The following is a 23,356-nucleotide window of genomic DNA, read 5'->3' as shown; positions in this document are numbered from 1 at the left end:
ATGCTTTGCTGGTTCATGGTTAGAAATCTGGACTCGCTGAAATATGGCGACTCTCTACCACATGATGTCTGTGGTATTCTTTCTTTAAGTTCGGACTACTAGAATACTCTTTATATGATATTACATTAGTGCAGTGAAGGCAAGCTGGAAAACATACGCCTGCTTTTACATTCTAGTCAGGCGTGTGTGCATATGGCTTAGCATTGGCATTTGTATTCAGCCACCAGCTGATGCGCTGTGTTCACACCTCACATCCCTCTCCCCTGCGACCTCAGACACTCATAGCTATACAGTACATTTCACCACACTCTAACCTGATTTAAACTGGGATACAGACTGTATATGTTCACGGTAGTTTTCACACTTTCAGCCACCGTGGTATGTTGTGGTGTGTGGTGTGTAGTATGGGGTAAGCTGTGCCTATGTGTGTCTGTGTGTGTGTGTGTCTCAGAGGAGACCTTCTATCTGAACTGCCTGCAGTAGAACATTAAGATCTCATCACTTTCCTCCCCTCCTGGCTGTTTTTTAGGTGTCACAGAGACAGGCACAATCTGGCCCTATCTCTGTTCCTCTGCGCACCCTGTTCCCCCCCTCATTCGAGCTCTCTTTCGTTTTTTCATCACATCTCTTCAAAAACGGACGTGTTCTACGATGTCACTCATTCATGCTTTCTCTCAAGATTAAGAGACCACTGCATTCCTTTCTCTCCTTTACAAACTCTCTCTCTCTATTTCTCTCTTCCACTCTCTCTCTCTCTCTCTCTCTCTCTCTCGGGTTGATGATGCGCGCCTGGCTCTGATGGTAACAGCCTCTTGATTGATGATGGTCCTTTCCCCGGAATAAATAGTTAGCAGCAGTCTTCTGTGTTATTGATTTTTTCTGTAGGTGTGTTTCTTGTGTGTGTGAGTTAAGGGAGCCGTGTTTGTGTGTGTGTGTGTGTGTGTGTGTGTGTGTGTCTGAGAGATAGTTATGCCAGCCTTCCTGACAGATAACAAATGTTACAGTTATCCTCCTCGTGTTCAAATGACACCTAGTTGAGACGATAGAGCAGGGGATCATGGAAGACTTTTGCCAGATGTCTAATGGAAAGCCCACCTGAAGGCAGGAAGAAAAGGTGGACCATCTTAATGCTCGAGCTCACTCCTGATGTGGTGATGCAGAAGGGTGGGGTGGGGCAGCAGAGCTTTGTCCTGTTTTATATCGATCTGGGAGAAGTGATTAATGTGACTAATGTCAGGGCACAGACTGATAGCACTGCATCTGCAGTAAGGAGCCGAACCCTTGTATTTATGGGCGATATAGCGAAAGTATATCATGATGCATACGATATGATATCATACATAATTTGCATCCCTTTATGTATGTTTGCTTAATTGGTACCAAAAACAGGTTTAACATCCAATAAGCTACTTATAAACATCACCCAATACAAGCGATGCCAGCCAACAGTGACAAGAATATTCTCAGAAATATATCATGACATAATTCTAATATCATATTGCCAGTCATATTCCTTTGCGCAAATCATTATCTCTTTTTCTTCTTCCTTCATTTTCTCATCAGGTGGACCTGCACTTCCTTAAGGTTCTGGCCGGCATTGCCACCCAGGGAGCCGTTTCTAAAGCGACACACAGGGCCTATTATGTCACCAGCTTCAAACTGGAGGTCAGCACCAATGGCGAGGACTGGATGGTCTACCGCCACGGCAAGAACCACAAGGTAGGGGCCCACGATTTTGAGCTGGAACAAGAAGAGAAGGTTTTTTTTTTTTTTGTATCACCAAGTGCTGATGCTAATAATGTGGATCCTAATAAAGAAATTAAGGAGACAAGAAAAAAAAAGGCTATAAAAAAGACATTTCTCCTGACTGACATCTCCTAGACTCAGTGCTAAGGTTAGTCGAGTGATAGAGTTCATTCCTTGCTCGGATGGTACCCAATTCTCAGGCTGAGAGAAGAAACTGGAGAGGGGAAGTAACTAGCAGACATCCCCAAAGGACTTGGTTTCCCACAAGTCTCCTGCACTCAGCCCTGAATGATGGAGTAAACAGACAGGCAGATGTGAAAGGATCAAGAATGGGGGCAGGAGGGGACGGCTCATGGTATAACGTGTATGCGTGGAGGGGGATTTCACCATAGAAGGAGAGAAAAGAATTAGAAACGTAAGGGACGGACGCTGGATCGAGGTGGCAAAAAGTGGTTCGGGTGGAGCTAGTGTAATTTAGGTTAAGAGTGCTAGAGAGTGCATGTTTAGGGAACAGTAGACAGCACTGTTCTCTGGTTTTATTACCAGAAGAGCCTGACGAATCCTGTTGGAGCTCTGCCTTACTGAAGAATGTGTAAAATTTGTGCTTTTGGGGTGATGACTTCCGGGCAAGCGAGTGAAGAAAAACCGTTAATGACAGCTGGGGACTGGTGTTTGGCTTCCCATGCCTTGCTGCTTTAATCCCCCCATTTGTAACACAGTGGTTGCGACTGTACCAGTTAGCCCCATTTTTAACTAATTATTCACAAATCTGTTGCTCTATACAGTATATTTATGCTGGCATTCTTAACAGAGGCACAAATGGTACTACTCTACAGACAGATTGCCTGTCTGAGTGCTTTTAGGCGTTTTTAAAAATCCCAAATGCTACAATTTGGATTGACATCGAAAAATGTGCCAGCAACCGAAATGATCCAGACTTGTACCCAGTGATAGACACACATCCTCCCACGCTAGCAGCCATCCAGTAGTCATTAATGTGATAAGTGCCGTCATGGATCGCACTCAGAGGCGCCTTTTGATTTGTTAACCTTTTGCTGGAGAAAAGGGACCTCTGTAAGGACGGACCTGTGTTAGACAAACAGCAGCGCCTCAGCGGGAGACGAAGAGACCACACAGGCTGGGAGGATGGATGCATGGATGTCACTGGTTCAGTGCACTTAAATGGCCTGAGGAAGTGTGTGCGTGGGTTTTTATGCATCTCTAGGGATATAGGGAGTATAACATAAGAAGTCAACACGATAGTATATCAGCTGGTGTTGTGTGTTAAATGTGTGTTTTGACTATTTAACTTACTATAACAGTCTAGACATAAAGTCACCAAGTTGCACACATTGTAAAATATAACTGCAAAGAAAAATCTAATTCGTAAAATGATTTCTTCGAATTAAATGGATGTAGTTACTGTACAATTGGTGTATGGGACAAAATGGGTATGACATCCCTTAATAAATTACATCACATTAACTTTCAATTAATACAAAGACCTTGTCCTTACTTCTCTTAATGCAGATTTGGACAGCAGAGACAGCAGAGACAAAAAAATATTGTTATAAATAGAAACTTTGACTCTTTGACTGAAACTTAAATTGTTTTCACACCATCAGTTGTGTGTGTGTATGAATATCTTTATGTGTGTGTGTGTGTCATATTGAAAGTGTGGTATCAGCATTGCAGTCCTTAATGGCTCCTCTGGTTGTCTCCATGTCACTTCAACAGAGATGACCTTTCCCTCTCCCTCTCTGTCCTCCAACCAAATTACCTGCACCAGCCTCATTCAGCGCAAGCTAAATCAGCTCTGATAAGAGTGCGCACACACACACACACACACACGTAGAGCCCAGCCCAATGCTGGTCCGTTTGTTCATAAGTAGGATAGACATGTACACTCAGGCCTGGGCAGAAGTCTTCCCCCTCACTCAAGCGCACACACACACACACACGATTCAATCTTTCGGCTGCCTTTCTCACACACCGTGGTGACCAATCACTCCTTCTCTCCGGTGAAAGAGCCAGCGCATCTGATAAAGCCATCACCGCAGTGACAGGACAATTTATGTTGTTTCCACAAGTGTTACTTTGTTTGAGATCAGCGGGAACCATGTAGGCTCGAGAGGTCTTAATCTCCATCCACTAAACGGGGAAAAAAACGAAAACAGAACCTAAGCCAAACATTTGTGTTTTTCCTCATATTTGATTTACAGTTAAGCCTCGCTTCCTCCTTGAAACCCCTTAACACCAGCGTGACATCGCCATCAAATTCCACGGTTGTTTTGGATGATTATGTGGGTCTGGCGGATGCATTTGGGGTAATACTGTTGTTTTTTTTTGTTCAAGAAGAAGCGGAGCATATGCTGTGTGTGTGTGTGTGTGTGTGTTAATGATGGAAGCTCTTGAGGTGGTGCAAAGCACACAGGCGGGATAGAGAGCACAACGTCCTTCTTTCAGAATTCTTCGGATCCCGACGTAGAGCATCGATCATGCTGGAATAAAGGCCAGCGCCGCATGTCTCCCCTCTCCCTGTGACTGGTCTTCTCTTTTTTTTATTTTTCCTGAGCACCACACCGAGAGTGGAGTGCCATCCAGGAGACATGACAGCTAGAGGGGATGAGGAAGTATCAGTTCTGTAAGCAGAAAATGCATTCCCTGAGTATAGGCATCATTTCCTCCGTCCGTCAGCAGGTTTCAATGTAACTATAGTTTATGTTTAGTGGTTCTCCAACAAAGAACATTTAAAGAAGATTTAGATGCTTGAGCAGCTCCTTTGTTGTTGAGTCAGATGTTGGAGATGCTCCTGCAGAACGGCCAGCTGTTCTAGTTCATTAGTTGCTTTAGTGAGATGGTGAGAACAAGGCGATTTTTTTCATTGCACTCCAATCTGAAGGCAGCTACCTGGTTTAAGCTGGTTAAGCACAGCAGTTATGTGCTTCCAAGATAACATGTATGCCAGTCAGTGGGAGGAAGGCCAATTAAATTTATTTATATAGTGCTTTTAATAGTTGTCGTAAAGCAGCTTAACAGAAATATACCCATATTACAGATTTAAAATGTATTAACGTATCCCCAAAGCATGACAGATTTTAATTTTTTTGTAGACGCATTGCATATGCACTTGAAAACCCCTACACTTTTATGAAAAGCTTATTATGTCATGATCAGACTGATTTTGACAAACGTTTCAAAATATGAATTAATGGAAGAGGAAGTGCTGAAGAAAATCACCCACAAAAAAGAGTGTTTCCACCAAGCCTTTTATTTTGAATACACTTAGAAAGAAATCATCCTTAAGAACTTTTACCATTGCTAGGTGCCATGGTAGTCTGATAATACCTGTCCTGGAGTATGGAGTACCATGGTATTGTTGACTGTACCATGGTACTTATTAACTTAACTTCAAGAACCACTGTACTCAATAAGTACCACTGTAAATAATGTATTGTGGTTCACACCACGGCAGTACTACCATCCACCAATTGAGGACCCTTTGTAGTCTAAATATAGACCAATGGGGATTCCCATCCTACAACCGTGCTAGGACCTCTGGTCAACATTTACACAATACAGGCATTTTGGGAACGATAATTAGCCTAATCTGCATGTTGTTGGGGGTGGCACGGTGGTGTAGTGGATAGCACTGTCATCTTGCACCTCCAGGTACCGGGTCCGATTCCTGGCCAGGTTGGTGGGTTTCCTTCACATACTCTGGTTTCCTTCTACAGTCCAAAGACAGGCAGATTAGGCTAATTGGTGTTCCCAAATTGCCTGTAGCATGTGAATGAGTGTGTGAGTGTGTGTATCTGTGTGCCCTGTCCAGGTTGTACCCCGCCTCGTGCCCCAAGGTTCCCGGGATAGGCTCCAGGCCTCCCGCGACCCTGAATACAGGGTAAAGCAGTATAGGCGATGAGCTAGTCCATGTTTTTGGACTGTGTTAGGAAACCGGAGTACCAGAAAAACATCAAAATTATTAACAGCTATTTTATGCGGAATAAAAGAATCTAGTCTTTGCCTTTGAGTGGAGCAGTGGTAAAGTGCTCGCCCTGTTATTCGTGAGTTTTCTGGGTGATGCTGTTACCTCTCACAGCCGGAGGTCTAGAGAGAGCTGATTATCCGAGCTCTCTCAGAAGGGAGGGATGAGAGGTACTTCGTGCTCCCACATTAATCACGGCTCTACAGCCAATCAAGGGCGTCTGTGAGCTCACGCAAGGAATGAGCGGATAGCGCTGTCCTCCGAGTGTGTTACGCCGCCCCCAACGGTGTGTGAGTGAGCACTTTGGCATGGCTGGCATCACGTGGTTCGGAGGAAGCACATGATAGTCTTCAGCCCTCCCGACTGAGTGGTAGTAGTAGCCTTAATGTGGGAGGAATTGGACGTGAGTAAATAAGGGAGAAAATCAGGGAAAAATAAAATAAAAAGTCCTATATGCTTGTGCTATTGTGCTGCCTTAGTCTAGACTCCTGGCTCTGAGCCACACTGAGACCCGGGATGATGGAATAGCTCACCCCGCTCAGAAAAGTCACATGGGCCATCCGTCAGCAAGCACACTGACAGCATTCAGCAGGGCCACAGAGCTGCACGCCGGCAGTGGAAAGAGGCCAAGGCCAGTGATCCAGGGCCAATGCGGAGCTGGAATGGGATGAGGTTCAGAGAAAGCCATAAACAGAGACAGGAGACAACAGATGGATGGAGATAGAGCCGGAGCAGAAGAGTAAGACGGAGAGTTAGGGAAGAGGGATCGTGTGCGAGTGAGAGGAAGGACAAGAGAGACAGACCTGGGAAGGAGCTGGGATTGATGAAGTCTGCTGGTATACAAACAACATCAAATCCCTATCAGTGTTTGTTCTTCAATTCTCGCAATCTTTTCTTCTCTGCTGCTGAGTCATCGCTAGCTTGAAGCCAACTGGAACCAGCCCTTTCTGTCGGTGTCCTCATTTGAATTGCTGAGGTGTAGGGGAGAGAAGGCCATGATGACAGAGAGGGAAGGAGAGAGTAAGGAAGACATGAGATAGAGTAATATAGAGTAATTGCTGGAGCAGAGGAATGAGCACTGACTGCATTTCCCACCGGTGCTATCAGTTTGAAGGGAAACAGTGCGGCAGTACACCAGTGCAAAGACACAGAGAGAGAGAGAGAGAGAAAGAGAGAGTGGAGGCTGGTAGCAAAAGGGGGAGCTTTCTTCTCTTCGCTGCTGTTGCAATCCCCCTCCTGGACTGTATATATCAGTTTCTTGGAAGCACCGGGAAATGGGGGGCCATTGGCAGTGCATTTGATGAGGGCACTCAGGTGCTGGCAGCATTAAACCTGCACGAGGAAGTAAAATGAAGACTTCGTCTAGGTAACTGTCTACTTCTCTGCTCCTTTAATGAGTTAAGATGCTTGGCGTTTCTCTGCTCGTTCCATCCTTCCAGGGTTTCACAGCAAGTCCTTCCTCTTGGCTTTTTCTGACCCTTTATTCCAGTTCAAAAATAAGACCTCAGTAACATGCATAGTCCTTCTCTGTCAATCCCTTCTTTTATTTTTTTTATTTTTCTTCGACTTCTTTTCACTTTCAATTTTCCCTTCTGTTGTTGTTTCCTTTGATGGGTTATGCTACTTAAAAATTGACCATTTCTCTATTCAGTAGACCATTTACAGTTCTGAAATGATGACAGACAGCTCTGTCACTGTCACTCTATACGTATCTCTCTCTGTCTTTCCCTCTCTCCATCTCTCTACAGGGGGTCTTTACTATTTCAGATGTCTCGCAGTGCCACCAGACACAGTCTGAATTATTCAGGACGGGATTTCTGCATTCTATCTCCAATATTTCTCAACAGACAGACACAGCCCTAAAATCTCAGCACTGGGGACCACACACACACACACACACACATAGGCACGCATGCACACAAACATATGCTCATGCTTTGTATTCCACTATAAGCCTGCATTCACTGTTGGCCATGGATTCTCTAAATATGGTGAACTAGTGAACTATCACCCCATCGTCGTCCTCTGTGGAGGTATCTGAGGATTCAGAAGGAAAAACTGTCAGACTTCCCTTTTCAATTATTCACACAGCTGTTTACCTCCACCCACACTCACTGGCGTGTCCATCTGTCTGAGCAGAGGTAGATTCGGTATATCCACCCAAAGACATAATTAACTACATCTATGATCACTGCTTTATTAGAAAAGATGCCTCCGAAATGCTGTCTGCTGTCTGCACGCATCCTGATCTCTGTCTCCAGTGCATTACATTTCGCCAGGGTTCGGTTCCTGGAACTGTTCTGGTTCTTGTTAATTCATTTTCGCAACTCATGTTGCAGATGTATTTGTTTTTTACGTAAATTGAAATATCTTGCGTGGTGAATTTAAAATGCTGCTCACGCGAATGTTTCGTGGCCTTAGAAGCCTGTGAGTGATTTGTCTTGGCTCTGTAAATCTCCCGCCGGCTCTGCAGAGTCATGTACTGTATATCAGCGTAAAGGTGGCACTGCAGTCAGCCGTCTCTAATGAGATCGGCTCAGCACAAACCTACACAGCCGTAAAAAACCTGCACTGCACACAGGCAGCACGAGTGCAGGAGAAGCAGCACTAAGAGTTGGAGGAGGGGAAATAACACAAGTGCGCGCTTTCCATAAAAAAGGAAAGGGAAAATGCCCCTCAGTCGTACAGCCCTCCACCTCTAATATGTAATTGTAGTGCGTGTGTGTGTGTGTGTGTGTATGCTTGCACTCAGGGCAATAGGCGCATATCCTAGCAGCCGCATTAGTGTTGATGCTTGTGGCTCAGCTCTCCACTCCTCTTCTGCTTCCCTCTCTGCTGTGGATTACACTCAGACCTGTAGGCCAGGTAACACAGCTACAACACACTCCCTTTAGTCTCCTAAAATACCTCTTAAGGAAAGATGTGCGGTACAGCAAGCTTCTCCTTGTCACAAGCAGACACAGAGACAAAAATAATGTCTTGTTAGTTTTTGTCTCGAGCTGGCATAAGGACAAAACTAGTAATAGGATAACACAGCCCATGTAGATGTAGTATCATTGTAAAGAAATGTTCTAACTCATTTGATGAAGGATAAAAACCTTTTTTAAGAATCCTGCTTATATGCATAGGTCTGGCTTTGGTCAGAAAGACAACTATAATGCGACAAAGGGCATGTCTGATTTTCATAGCTTAAGCATGTAAGGTCTGGCTCAGGTTCGCAGGCACCAAGTGTCCATATTTATTTGAACGTGTTCAGAGTCGATTTGGTTCTGTTCAGACTGGCAGCCCAAATCCAATATATGTGCATCGCTTGCTTTGGTAACAACGCCTATGACTCGCATGCAATAAAATTTTCTTCTATTTTCTCCCCGCTTGTTTTTTAAACATGGACTCATGTCCCATACCACATGATCGCGTCAACTTCTGGCTTGGGTTATGAATGATGTAATGGACAGTTTAGAGTATCCAGACTAAGACACGTCTTTAGGAATCTGATTTGAATCTGATTTCCGATGTGGTTCGAATCACTCACTCACTGTCTATACCGCTTTCTCCTGTATTCAGGGACACGGAGAGGGGTGGGGGTTTGGGGGGGTCTCCCTGAAAGCTTAGAGCACAAGGTGGGTGCCAATCCATTGCAGGGCACACACACATACACTCATTTACACAATACGGGCAATTTGCCCTTCCTAATTTCCCAATTAACCACTACACTGCCTGTGGTTCACAATGTGACTTTTCAGATCAAGTTCAAGTCACATCTGCTTGTGGTTTCAAATCTGATTAAATCCAGGTTTCTGGAGATGTGAATCAGCTTGTCCAGTCTTACCAAATTTCAGATATAATTTGTTATTTTTCTCCACGACTCATGGTGAAAGCAACAATCTTAAGAATCAGAATAAACAACATCAGGTCAGGGACCGAAAATACTTGGGGCCCGGCAACAAATGTATGACTTCCTTCTTAGTTTAAAGAAATCCAGCTTTTGTTATTGTTAAATGAAATATATTCAGAACAGAGACTGGAAATGGCTCTGATATAAATCATAATCCATGTCGAAATTGTGATACTGGTACAGTAGCAAACGAACTGGGTTTTCTCTGGGAAGGGAATTTGACTAGAGTCTGAACAAATAAATCAGACAGGTTAAGTGAACACTTAGATTTAATAAATCAGTTTGTGATTGCCATGTAAGCCATTCTGTTTCCGAAGCCTTTATAGAAATACCAGCCAAGGTGCATGAAGGTAAATAGGCTGTCCCGCATTGTTACATTGATAATAACCTGATAAAGCCGCTAGCTATAGGTTCTGTTTCTCTTTTTCCCTCACACTGCGTTAGTATAAAATAATATCTGCAGAACTGGTAGGAATCCCAGATGTGCAGTGCATGTTAATGCATTGTTGCAATTTAGCCGAAGCCTTCGAATGTCACACTGATGCGCTGCAGCCATTTGTTATAGCAGCGGTGCTTATGCACAGGAAGTGTGTGAGTGACAGATACTGCAGAGACTGTTCTGTGTGAAAGAGAGATAAAGACAGATAGAAGGGGTAGGGTGCACGAGGCAAACTCAACCAGGGAGGCATGGAGTATAAAGTGAACAAAAGAGATCATGGGGAAGAGAGAGAGAGTGTGAGAGAGAGAGAGAGAGAGTGATATGGTGAAGAGAGACAACAGGAGAGGGAGTAATAGACGGAGGGAGAATGAGAGAGTGACGGTGGCCTTGGATCAGTAGATGGCGGGCGGCTCACGGCAGGCTTGACAGCAGCTCTCCTGTTTCAGGATGTGGGAGTCTGTCACTACAGGCACCTGTGTGTCTGTCAACACAACACCAGCCAGGGGCCAAGCTAGTACAAGGAGAGCAGTGGCAGGTGTGTGTGAGAAAGTGTGAACAAAAAGCGTGCTATGTGCATGAATGTAAGATTGCAGAAAAATGTGAAAGTCTATCAGGAAAACCAGCTCCACTGTAGGCAGCTGCATTCCAGGCTGTCGGAATAAACTTGACTCAAACTCTACATAATATTTATCCGATCTGTAACAAATGACCTACATTATAATGTTTAAGATCCCATGATCCAATGATTTTAGGGACTGACAATCTGAGAAGAAGCATAGATCTCAGAGAACACACCACACCCAGGGTAAGAATGCACACGAGCTGTTATTTATTGACGTTCATGCCACTTGACGTGGTCAGGGTACAGTAATGTAAAACTACAAACAATAGCAAGGCTTTTAAGATTCCTAGGCGCTTATCCTGCTCAGCGACAGCTTTGCTTCGCTCACACTTGCGCACACACACACACACGCACACGCACACACGCGCACACGCTTGGCTCCATCAGAGAAAAAGTACATCAGAGAACACGTAAATTGGGCATCGACCATTAAAATACAGATGTGCAAACATCAGCCTGATCTAGTCTAAGGAAATGCAATATTTTTGTATTGAAAAAAGTGCTAAAATATACATATGTGATGTATATACCCAGCGTAGTGATACTATATAATCTATATGTAGCTTGTTTAGATGTTCGTGTTACTGATGGTGACTTGAATCATGGGTCAAGTAAAAAAAAAAATTGAAAAGCTAGCCAGCCTTCAATGGTTTATGTAATATGAACCCAGTACTGATAATGTTCGCTCCATCTGTGCCAGTATAAAACTGTAGCCTCATTAATATTTGACTGCATTCCAATATTAAATCTTTAATGTAATTAAAACTCCAATGCAATTTTAAAGGAATTTGACAGCCTCACCAGCTAAAGAACCGGAGGGAAATCATAACACTCACTCAGTCTCACTTTGACCTCTTTCCTCCTTGGGCCCTGATAATAATTGGACTTTCCAATCATGTTACACACTTTTACAGCTTTTCAGTATTTTTTCATATTAAGCTTTATGTTCTTCAGTACTTCAGGATTCCATGGTTGCTTTCTTACAGTAGGGCTGATTATACAGTGCAGTATGTAGACTCTATGCAGGTCCTGGTTTATGTACTGTGTGAGCAGTAACGATATTTTATCGCCTGCTGGTTGCGTTAGCCAGTACTCAGGCCTGAAGGTGCCCTTCACTTTATGTTTCGCAATATATATCTCTGAGACTCAGGGCCTTTAAGGCCCAGATGTTTAACTTTCTGAATGAGCAGTGTGCGATAAGTGGATTCTTTTTTTTTTCTTTCTTTTTTTTTTAACCAAGCATGACTGGAATGTAAGAAATTGTATTCTCTCACACTTTTTGAGGTGATATTTTATATATCATTTGCTCGTTGCCCATGCATACACTTGTAAACGGCGTGCTATGGAAATGGAAATAAATGCTTCACATATGGGCAAGAGGTGAAAGGTCATACACAAGTGAACTTATCATTAAAGAATCATAATTTTTGCTGCGATTGTTTGGGTTTCCTGCTTCTGACGGCTCACCATTGTCGCCGCCTGGGAGCATTTTCCCTCCCTGTGTGTGTGTGTGTGTGTGTGTGTGAGAAAATTAAGAAAAAGAAGCGATCTGCAGTATACTGTACAACCATGAAATCTCAAGCAACGTTTGTGCATCATGCTGTAGTGTGTACACCAGTCTCTTTTCCTTTCTTTTCCTTTTGCTCTTTCATCTCCTGCATTCTCTAACCATATCTGACTTCCTTGCCCCCATCTCTCTTATTTCCTCACTCATGCCGCCGTTAATGCTTTTTAACGAGCCATCTACCCTATGATTAATGACCATTGCATTTTGGTTCAGTTCCTTCTCCTTCATTCGATGATGAATTAGAGGTTACCGCCGAATGTTGACCAGGAAAAGCACTTCACGTCTTGCTTGTCCTCCACCTCCGCATTCACTCGGCTTGCCGTTTCACCCTGCCTCCTTTGCTTCCTACACAAACACTCGGAGGTCTGACCCGGGCCCGTCCCAGGCCATCTGGCCCCGGAGTCATTGGATCCTGAGGTGGGTCGTGTCCTCAGGGTCCGGCCTTTCTGTGCGTGCAATGAAGCAGAACTTACACTGGTCTGGTTCTTCTCATCTTTCTCTCTCTCCTCTCCTGAGACCAGCCAGAGACCGGCACATGCACACAAGAACAGCTAAGTGAGAGACGGAGATGGAGATATGCTATCTGAACTTGTCATCGTGTCTTCTCTCACCACCCCTGGACCAACTGGTTTAAACTTGGTCAGTAAGGGCAAGCTTTAGTGGAAGTGTTGCAGAAGATGTAGAAACTACAATAATTATAAACTTTATCATAAAAGTGTAATAAATTATGCAGAACAGGAGGGAGGAAAAGTAAAGGAAGTAAAATAATCACCTGTGTGGGATGTGTTTTTAAAGAATGTCATACACTGTAGGGTCTGTGTCGAATATACTCCTTCATCCAGATGTTCAGAATAAACACTATATTTATTTTTAGGCCATAGCTGCGTGTGCCGAGGTGTGAAAGTGGGTGTTTGTTTGTCCAGCAATTAACAAGATGATCTTTCGTGGCCACATCTGATTGCATGCTTGTTTACAGTGTGTATGCTTGTCTGCCTGTTTATTTGTGTTACTGACATTGCGTTGCATTTGCAGAATTTTGCCAATCCTTGCTTTTCTGTTTCTCCTCTGTAGACTTTCCTTGCCAACGCCGACCCCTCTGAAGTCGTCCTGAACCGGATCCCACAGCCCGTCCTGGCGCGGTTCGTCCGGATCAGACCCCTGACTTGGAAGAACGGCATCGCTTTGCGCTTCGAGCTCTATGGCTGTCAGATCACAGGTGTGTATACAGTCCTCGTGCATATACTTTACCTTCGTACGATACGTTATGCCTGTTTCCAGTGTCATGATCCGACCTCTATGACTTGTCTCTCCGTGTCTAGAACTATTTCTGTCAGTAATGAACATGTACCTGTCTCTCCTCTTTCCAACATCATCTCTAAACCAAACAGCCGCCTCGGGTGTACAATAGATGATGAATATCGCTCCAGACGTCGCCATTGTCCCTGTCACCTGAACTCAGCACTGTATTTATCTGCTCTATTCAGGCCTTGTAATTGAGTTTGGCTATTTATGGAGATGCGGAGATTAGAGCACCCTAATTCTGTTTGTTTCCCCTGACATGGACGTGAGCTGGGCTGTGTTTTTTTCTTTTTTTTTTTTTTTTCTTTGGAGCTGATGCTATCACAAATTTCCATCACACTAAATCAATATAGCGTTAAGCAGCGATTCGCTCCTATTTTTATCGACAGTAAGCAGGACAAATGCGCTTTTAGGGACAGGGCCTTTTTCAACACTGACACAAATGACACATAAACATGAAGCTCACTACCATATTAGCCCTGCTGTGTTCCTGCAGGGGCCGTCGCCTGCGGGCATGAAGCCTAGAATGGCTTGCTTTTAGTGGGTCGAGTAAGTGCCCTCACTCCCTAACTTACAGAGGACTGAAACCCACCCTGGATTACACCGAGCACTGCCGAGCCCATAAACACAGTCATGAGGAGTAACTCAGTGCCCTGGCATTGTATCTGAAGTTTTATTGGGTTTTTTTTTTTTTTTTTTGTCCTCGAGTGTGGGTGGAATACAACAGAGATAGTGTAGGGTGTTCATTCGTCTCATTCGCATTTTTACTTTGGTTCTGTTTTTAAGCCACAGGCTACAATCAATCATTTATTTCTGGAATCATGTGTTTTTCCTGGTCCTGTGGCAGAAAATGGGTGCTTGGAGAGAGTAACAGCTAAAGAGTAGGAGTGAGATGAGTGCTATGTGCTAGGATTTTAGCTGCCCTTAAGTGGAGTCATCACTCTTTTGGGATGAGCTTCTGAAACCTGAAGTTGTAGGTCACTTAAATCCAAAAAAAACCCAACAACCGCACACACATAAACTCCCACTCACAGACATGCCCATTTCTGTACACGTTCTGTTTATTTATTATTTACATTTTACATTTGGATTCCTCCTAAACTGTCAATCCTCCCCTTTCCCGCTCTCACTCATCTCTGTTGTCTCTTGTCCAGACGCTCCATGTTCAGAGATGCAGGGCATGCTCTCAGGACTACTCCCTGACTCGCAGATCTCGGCGTCCTCCATGCGCGACATCCACGGCTCCATGGGGGCAGCTCGGTTGGTGGCGAGCCGTTCTGGATGGTACCCCAGTCCCACGCAGCCCGTGGCCGGGGAGGAGTGGCTGCAGGTCGATCTTGGAGTCCCAAAAACGGTGCGAGGTATCATCACGCAAGGGGCACGCGGCGTCGACGGCAGCACCAGCGCCGAGAACCGAGCCTTTGTGAGAAAGTACCGGCTGGCGCACAGCATGAACGGAAAAGACTGGAGCTACTTCCTTGACCCTAGGACCGGCCACCACAAGGTGAGGGATTAATCACTAATCCGGGGTTCGAGCTAATCCTACTGAAAGCGGAATGCAGTCATCGCTGGCTCAGTTTGGTAATGTCGTAGGAGATTTACTATAGCAAGGCAACTAAGAGTCTCCTTTCCTCTTCATTTCTGAATCAATAGTAAGGAAAGAGCCATTTCATTCATTTCTGCTTTTCTCAGCAGTTCGACACATGCGCCATCTCTTTTACTCGATCCATTCTGAGAAGAGAATTCAATTATACTCAGTTATGCTGCCAGACTTGATAACATTCCAGCACAATCATTTACAGTTGTGTTAATTAAAACCTTTCTAGATGGACTTTTTTCCTCAAGCCATGCGAGACTCCTAAATCTTAATATCCCAACAGTTTTTTCCATTTTCCGTCCGCATCAGTCTGTTTGTCCGTCTCTGTCCATTAAACCTCTGATGTTGTTTCTGCTTCAGATTTTCGAAGGAAACACACACTTCGACACCCCGGAGATCCGCCGCTTCGATGAAATCGTGACGCAGTTTATCAGAGTGTATCCGGAAAGATGGTCGCCCCCCGGCATCGGGATGAGGCTGGAGATTCTGGGATGCGATCTGCCAGGTTAGAAAGTGCACACGATGTCACCTTTCAATCACATACGACCCAAACTGGATTGAAATACCAGGTGCTTGGTGTACCTGAAAAGGACACTTGGCTGTTCCGCTGTCCTTCGCCTCTTTTCTCCTTCCTCGTCTGCCATGATGCATGCTATACCTGTCGCAGGATGATGAACAGTGGCATGGACAGGTGCCCACTCCCCTTGGGGCCTGGTGCATCTCCATAAAGAAAAGCCCGGGGGCTGCAGTCGTCAGCCTGTCGCTCTGACTCTGTGTCCACATCACTACTAGGAGCACAGGGGCTCGAGCGCCTGAGGTGGAGCCTTGAGGCAGTGCCCAGCTTTAGAAAAGTTTTATCACAGTGACAAAGAAAAAGGGAGAGAGCTAGAGGGCAGAGAGGACTGCCGGCATGGGGTTAAAGACTGTCTCGGTGCAGGGACCGAACATTTTTATCCAGGCTGCCTGTATTCACGGCGTTTCCTTTTTTAATGTAATGTCCTGGGTATTTTTAGGTGGCGCTTGTCTTAGGAGAATTTAAAGAGCGAGGGTTACTTTTTGATGACCACTTGATGATGGACTTTTTTTTATGATGTTACACTGTGCAGAAGGTTAGAACTTTATTTGTAGTGATAGATGAATCTCAAGACCAAGCGCTGTCTCTGTTTTAGGAGTGATGTCTGTGGAGCGTCTGCTGGGTTTGAGTGATATTGTTCCGTCTCAGTGTTGTGATCTACAGGAGTTGAGAGTTTGTTCCTGAGGTTTGAACCTGAGCGCTGAACCTGAGCTCTGTTTATTCTAACTGACAGAATAATAAACATGAGCTTTGTATACTGTATTTATTGCAGTACATGAACACCATGCTGTTTGATACAGAGACTTCAGGCTGGAGGGTGGAGAGGCTTACCATGTGGGATTTTTTTGTCTCTGTAACTGACTTGGGTTTTACAGTGTATATAATTTAAAAATATAAAAGATACTTTTACTCTCATATATACATGATATGTATAATATAATGTATTACACATATAATGTATATGTATATACTATATATATATATAATGTATTATAATATAATGTATTATACATGTATCAGAGGTATTATTTTACTATCATACTACAGTAGCTATATATATATTTTAGCACAGGTTAGGAATGAATCTTGTTGTTAATTAGCCTTAGCCACCATTTTCGCACATTTCTTAGTTCCTTGGTGAAAGTGCTGCTAATTTAGAGCTTTTTATGTTCATACTGTCTTTGTTTTTTGGACCACTTTTTTTTTTTTTTTATTCTCACACATTTTAAAGTAGAACGGCATATGAAATAAGAAAATGTCACCTTGTATAAATATTACTTTTGAAGTTAGCACTTTCCCAGATGTTTGGTACATATGCGGTGCAAGGCAACAGGGGAATAAGACATTTTATGGATAGGAGGTAGGGTGTGGTTGCATAGACTTCAGTGTGTGTGTGTGTGTGTGGTACAGTATAGTTTGTCAGGTTTAGGCAGCAGAGTGACTGATTCAGTGAGTAATAAAGCTGTGCAAGGCTGTCTGTGCACCAGATGTGTGAGACACAGGGGGTCGATTCTCCTCCTCCCTACTCTTACAAATCCAGCCCTAAGCTCACTCACTCGTCTCTCTCTCTCTCGCACACACACAGACACAAACACACACCATGCTTCCCCCCCACCCCTCATTCTTGATTACTCATATGCAACCACTTGTGTGCACTATTTACTTTTCACTGTTTGCTTCACAAACATACGCACATACATATACAGCACATAATCCTATACCCTCCTCTCCCACTCATTCACACATACACCCGGGTTGTAACATTTGGTATAAATAATGATACTCTTACATATTTTCCTGTCTCTTCGTTTCATCAGCACGACTGATTCACTTCCACTTGAACCTGTAGTTGAACAACAGAAGCCATGGAAAGCGTATGTTGTTATTAGTATGCCTCTCAGTACGGTGAAGGTTCCACTCCAGAGCACTCCAGCATGACTGAGCTGTTGTTTTTTAAGAAGTTCTGCTTGCTTAAGCAGCCAGAAGTGCAAAGACGTGAGGGGGACAGAGGACGGTGCTGAGTGGACAGCACGCTGCAGCTCTTGTTCCGGGTGGAGAATCAGAGCGAGAGAGAAAGAGAGATGTTAAATATTCAGAGGACTAACTCAGTTTCACTCCACTGAGCAGCATGATTTTCCTCACGCACATCTGCTGCCACTATTATAGCCATAACCCGAGTTGATAGATGCATGCAGTACAGAGTAGGGCTGTCAAATTCCTTAAAGATTTTATTAGCTTTAGACTATTCAAATGATTCTAAATCCTCAAGCATTTCGCTTTAAAAGCTGATAAAGTACTTTTATCTGAAAGTTCCTGTTTCTCTGGAAACTTTGTGTACTGTGCTCAACTTTTAATACATCCTGTCTGTACTTACTGCCTGCATTCTTCATAAACGTGATATTAAAACCATTGCTTCAGCGTAAAAACAATTTTTTTACGCCCATTGGCAACACAGTGGCGTAGTTCTTATCACCTCCAGGTTCAGGGGTTTCGATCCCTCCTTTGGATTGTGTGGATCGTGTCAGTTTGCATGTTCTCCCCATGCCTTGTTAGTTTCCTCTTCATACTCTGGTTTCCTTCCACAATCCGATGTCATGTGGTGTGTGTTGGCTGGCATTTCCAAATTGCCCATAGTGTAAGAATGAGTGTGTATATCCCTTGGCCCTACGATGGGTTTGCATCTCATCCAGGTTGTCATCGTCTCCAGGGCCCCAGATACACATCATGGCAGTATGATCGGAGCATGGAGCGTTCGATTTTACACCCTAAGTAGTATTCGATATCATGGTCCATATTTTTAACCTTTAAGAAAGTGTAGCGTCTAAATGACTGCTGAAAAAAACACATTTGAAATTTATTTTCTAATTAGAATGTCTGACCTTTGGACATTTAGCAGTTGTACCAGAACAGCCCTAAGATATATACAGAGTGAGAGAAACCGTAAATTCACCTGTTTTAAAGCGGGGGGGGGGGGACATGGGGAGCGCACGGAGCAGTGGATATGATCGAGGGAGGGACAAATATAACGAATAGATGAATAAGTAAAATCCCCTTAAGAACCACTGCCGAGTATGAAAGTGTGAAAGACACACAGAAGGACTTTGGCCTGTTTCAATCAGACTGCTTTTTCCATTATTAATCAGCAGCCTCCATGCTACGGCCTGCAGAGTTGCCTGAGCTGGGAGGTGAGATGAAATGGAGAGAAGGAGAAAGAGAAAACTGCTGATAGACACTGCGAGACAAATAGCTTTAATTCATGTTCTTGTTTTGCAAGTTTAGAAGGAAGAGCAGACATCTGAGCGCTTAATGTCTTACTGGACTTTATACACAGCGAAGAGAGAACGAGAGAGATGAGCAGGAGAGTGTTCAACTATCAGATATGACACGTTGAGAACTCTTTTTATTCACATGTGTGGGTGGCCGGATCTACCCGTCAGTCAAAGCAAGAGTGAGTTGAGTTGAGTTTAGTTTTATACCTGGAAGTCCAGGAAAAGTCTCAGGAGAGTAATTCTAATAGACTTCGGGATCTATCTCATGGGGGAAAATTCCCTCCGATTAAATCATGGTGCAATGATGTTGTTCTTCTCTACCAGGAATCTTTCTCCTCTCATGAAAACTAAACATGTTTTTTGCACATTTGTATTTTGTAACTGCTTGGGCGCGGTCTGGGTGGATCCAGAACTCATCCTTGGAATCCTGGGCACAAGTCAAGACCTCGGTAAAATGGTTTTGGTTGGAGAAAACTGGAAGAAACCCACATGCAAAACTCCACACATAGCGTAACCTGAGCTCAGGGTTGAACCGAGCCCACTGGAGCTGTGATGTAGCAGCCACTGGGTCCATCAGACCCATTTTAATAAAAAAAAAAAAAAAATGTTATTTTAAGTCTGATATTTTTTACTTCGGTTTAAAAAACAGATAACATCATCATTTTTAGGGAGTAAAAAGTACTGTATGAGAACATGGTACTGAAGATAAAAACCCTCTCACTCCCTCTCCCTAGCTGTAGAAGAGAGGAGTAGGTGTGGGAGACATCAGACCTCGCCATTCAGCTTGCTTTGGCTCTTTGAAGTTGTCTTACACATGTTTCTGTTTAGGTCTGGGCACTAGCTTCTGGCCAGAGCTCACACACGCACAGACACACACTTCCACACACACTGTGTCTGTTCACAGCCGCATGAATTGAGCTGCATAAAAACACAAGCTTTTTGACAAAAGACGCATTTTCGCCCCATGTGTATTCCTCATACCTTCTCCATTAGTTATATGATATGTGTTTGAAACCCTTTTAGGTTTTATCCAGCCCTGTTGTCGCGTTCTGGCTGCAGGCCTCGAGCAGCAGTATGTGTTTGGGATATTGTGCCCTGGTTTGTACCATGTATCTATGCATCCTTGAGAAAAGTATATCTCACTTCTCTCTCTGTGTAATATGAATATCAATAGTCTGTTTTCAAACATACTTGGATATGATATCTATCAGCTGGTGATGATGCGCTGTTGTGTTTCCTTGGCTCTTGGAAGAATTCCTTATCGTAGACTAAGCATGCATGCCTGCCAGCTCTCTCCCTTTCTCAGTGTGTGTGTGTGTGTGTGTGTGTGTGAATAGTAATATCAGACAGTTTTAATCGCATGGAGACATTTGGCTCGTCCCCAAGAAGACAACTTGTTTAGAAAATCATGCAACTTTTATTAAAACAAAACTTCTCTAAATGTAATTTTTGGTTACAGGGTTAAGGTTTGTGCTTTATGTAGACTTGAGATTAATTAGCTGCATTATGTCAGTGTGTGGATAGTAAGGTCTGTGTGTGTCTGTGCGTCTGTGTAACCAGTACTCCGTTAAACGACTCCAAGACAATAACCTCCTTGGAGAAGAACGAACACTGATATAAAGGCAGCTTTCCCAAACATCATTCATGTTTCGTCTGTAAATTAATTGGATATGAATGTTTTAATTGGCTTGGTGCTTTTGGAAATTTGTTTGTTATTGAGTCCTAGAGACTAAGAAGCTTTCTCTTTTTCTCTCCTTTTCTCTCTCCCTCTCCCTCTCTCTCACTCTCCCTCTCTCTCTCGATCTTCTCTAGTTCTTAATTAGGTCTGGGTGGGTTGGTGTGTGTGTGTGTGTGTGTGTTAATACGTTTGCCTCTATTCTCTTGGACGTGAACTTTCATACTCTCTCACACATACTTTTCTCTGTTATTGTTTACCTCTATTTACACATCGGGTTCTGATTTTCAGTCCCACTCCTCATCTGCTGACCTGATTGGTCCGCACTCTTTCCTGGGAACAAAATGGATTATTCGCTCATGCAGCATCTGCTGCCAGATTCCCTCTCTCTTTCTCTCTCTCTTTCTCTTTCTCTCTCTCTCTCTCTCTCACTTTTCTCTCTCTCTCTCTTTGCCTTCCTGCTTGCCAGAGGTGCAGAGTTACTCTGAGCCATTCTGCATAACTGTGTGTCTTTTTCACGCTGATACATTTCTGCATGCAAAAAAAAAAAAAAAAGGTTAGGCGAGGGTTAATGCTGTTACTCCATCTCAGCATGAGCAAACCTGACCCCGCAGATGTCTACCAATTCTCAGACACACATTGACAACGAGGACAGGACATTTCAGGACACATGGACAGAGGAGCATGTGTGTATTCTCTGTGGTGCCAACGTCAAACACCAGTGTGAAACAAAACATGAAAAAAAATCACTAAAAACATTCCAATAGTTGCCTGCCAAATCCCACATTCAAAACCAATCAAGGAAGCTTTTTCAGCAAGAAAACACATCTGATAACATTACATCATCTTAAATGACACTTTGTCTACTTAATAATTGCTTCTAAGTCATTCCAAATTAGTTTTAAAGCATTTATGTTGTACTGTTGACTGCTAACGCAAGCTCCCTAGCTCCATAGAGAACAAGCTTTTAACACAAGGCTGAATCCCAAATCGCCCTCTAATCCCTAATCAAGGGCACTACAAAGTGGGTGGACCAAGGATTGTACACCCTAGTGCATTAGCTTTCCATTTGATGCTATTTGGCACTGGACTCTAGAACCTTTGGAAATTAACAACGATATTCTAAAGCGGAATAAGTGGAAATGTAAAGAGAAACCAATAAGTAGTACCAATAAGAACTTAAAACTACTTTTACCCCCGTTAATTACACTAACTGTCAGTCGCTAGCTCAATGCTAGTTCGCTAATCACAGAAGGATCTGCGCAAAAAAAATATATAAAATACAATATGAAAAAGGATAGAACGTTTGGATGATACCATCATCACTGTTCATCTTAACTTAGATAAAACATAATCTCTATTGTCCACTCAATAGCTTCAAGAGCATAAAGCTAACAGGTCACATATACATAAGGTTAAACTGGAGCAAGGTAATGCTGTTAGATGTTGCATCAGAATGAAATTCTATCATAGGAGTCTACTGTATATTTCTGCTTATGAAATGTACTTGCAGTTCGAATCGGACGAGCTGTCCATTATTAAAAATGAAGAAAATCCCTTTGTGTATTTCCAGTCTAAGCAATAGGTCTGTCCTGGCTGTGTTTCTCTATGCTACTGCTCTCTTGTCATGGCTGACAGCCACGGCGTGTCTGAAGGGTCTTGTGTTTAAACTCTGAACACAGGTGACCTTTACACAAAAAAGGAGACAGGGGTACGAGAATCCTACAGGGGGCGCATATGATGGCACACGCTTGCCCTTACTAATTATAAACCCAGAGAGGAAGAGTGTGTGTGTGTGTGTGGGTGTGTGTGTGTGTTTGCAGTGCGTTTGAGCTCACTTCCCCAAGATGCAGCTCTTGCTGTGGGTTAATTGCATTTGTAAAGGGCATCAAATTAATGGACTTTAATGTCAGAAACCCAATCAGCTGGAGCTCTTTCATGTCCCCTCCTGCTTATAGATATTAATAATATATTTACATAGCTGCCCTCTCTTTTCATGTTCCTCAGAAGTGCCAGCTGGATTATTAGTGCTACTCACGTATTTGCCAATTAAGCGGCGAATTGTAAAGAGTAATGACACTAATGAAACTAAGAGCTGACAATCATTAGTCACTTACCTGCTTGTTTTTTTTTTTTTGTTTTTTTTTTTGGTCCTGATGGGAGGACTGATTTAAAATAGTGCGCTCTAATAGCTACAGGATGTGTGAGTAAGTCCAGCCGGATGTTTCATGCATCTGCAGTAATGTCATGTTTTACCGCAAGTTTAAATAGATGGTTTGAAGCGTGATGATGATGTGAATGTTTATGACAAAAGATCGTGGACGTGTGTCATAGGGATCCTACTACATACTGAAGGAACTGTCAGAGGTGGAAAGTAACTGAATACATTTACTGGCTTTACTGTAATTGAGTAATTTTTTTGTGTGCTTCTACTTTTTAAAGTAATTTGTAAAATCTGTAATTTTACTTTTACTTAAGTATGTTTTTTTTAAGTATTGTACTTCGCTACATTTTAAATCATATACGTTACTGAATAAAAAAATTATTATTTTATTTCCATATATACCCTAAAAATTTATAAATGAATAAAATTACTGGAGAATATATGCATGGCTGTAAAGAAAGAAATATAGTACAAGACAGACCAGTTTTCAGATGGAAACAAAAAATTTATGTACGCTCCTGGGA

The 23,356-nt window shown here is 43.3% G+C and overlaps 1 protein-coding gene across 2 annotated transcripts in view; it reads left to right on the top strand.

Annotated features, from left to right (window-relative positions):
* Nucleotides 1-23,356, top strand: part of nrp2b (neuropilin 2b) — a 73,454-nt gene that overhangs the window by 31,517 nt on the left and 18,581 nt on the right. For both annotated transcript variants that reach the window (XM_053497137.1, XM_053497139.1), the window contains exons 7-10: nt 1,564-1,719; nt 13,326-13,470; nt 14,708-15,057; nt 15,511-15,655. In XM_053497137.1, the coding sequence (XP_053353112.1) occupies nt 1,564-1,719; nt 13,326-13,470; nt 14,708-15,057; nt 15,511-15,655 (796 nt within the window). The remainder of the gene's footprint in view (nt 1-1,563; nt 1,720-13,325; nt 13,471-14,707; nt 15,058-15,510; nt 15,656-23,356) is intronic.

Source organism: Clarias gariepinus, chromosome 5, assembly GCF_024256425.1.
Source record: "Clarias gariepinus isolate MV-2021 ecotype Netherlands chromosome 5, CGAR_prim_01v2, whole genome shotgun sequence".
NCBI classification, from domain to species: Eukaryota; Metazoa; Chordata; class Actinopteri; order Siluriformes; family Clariidae; genus Clarias; species Clarias gariepinus.
This window is presented reverse-complemented; position numbering and strand designations above follow the sequence as displayed.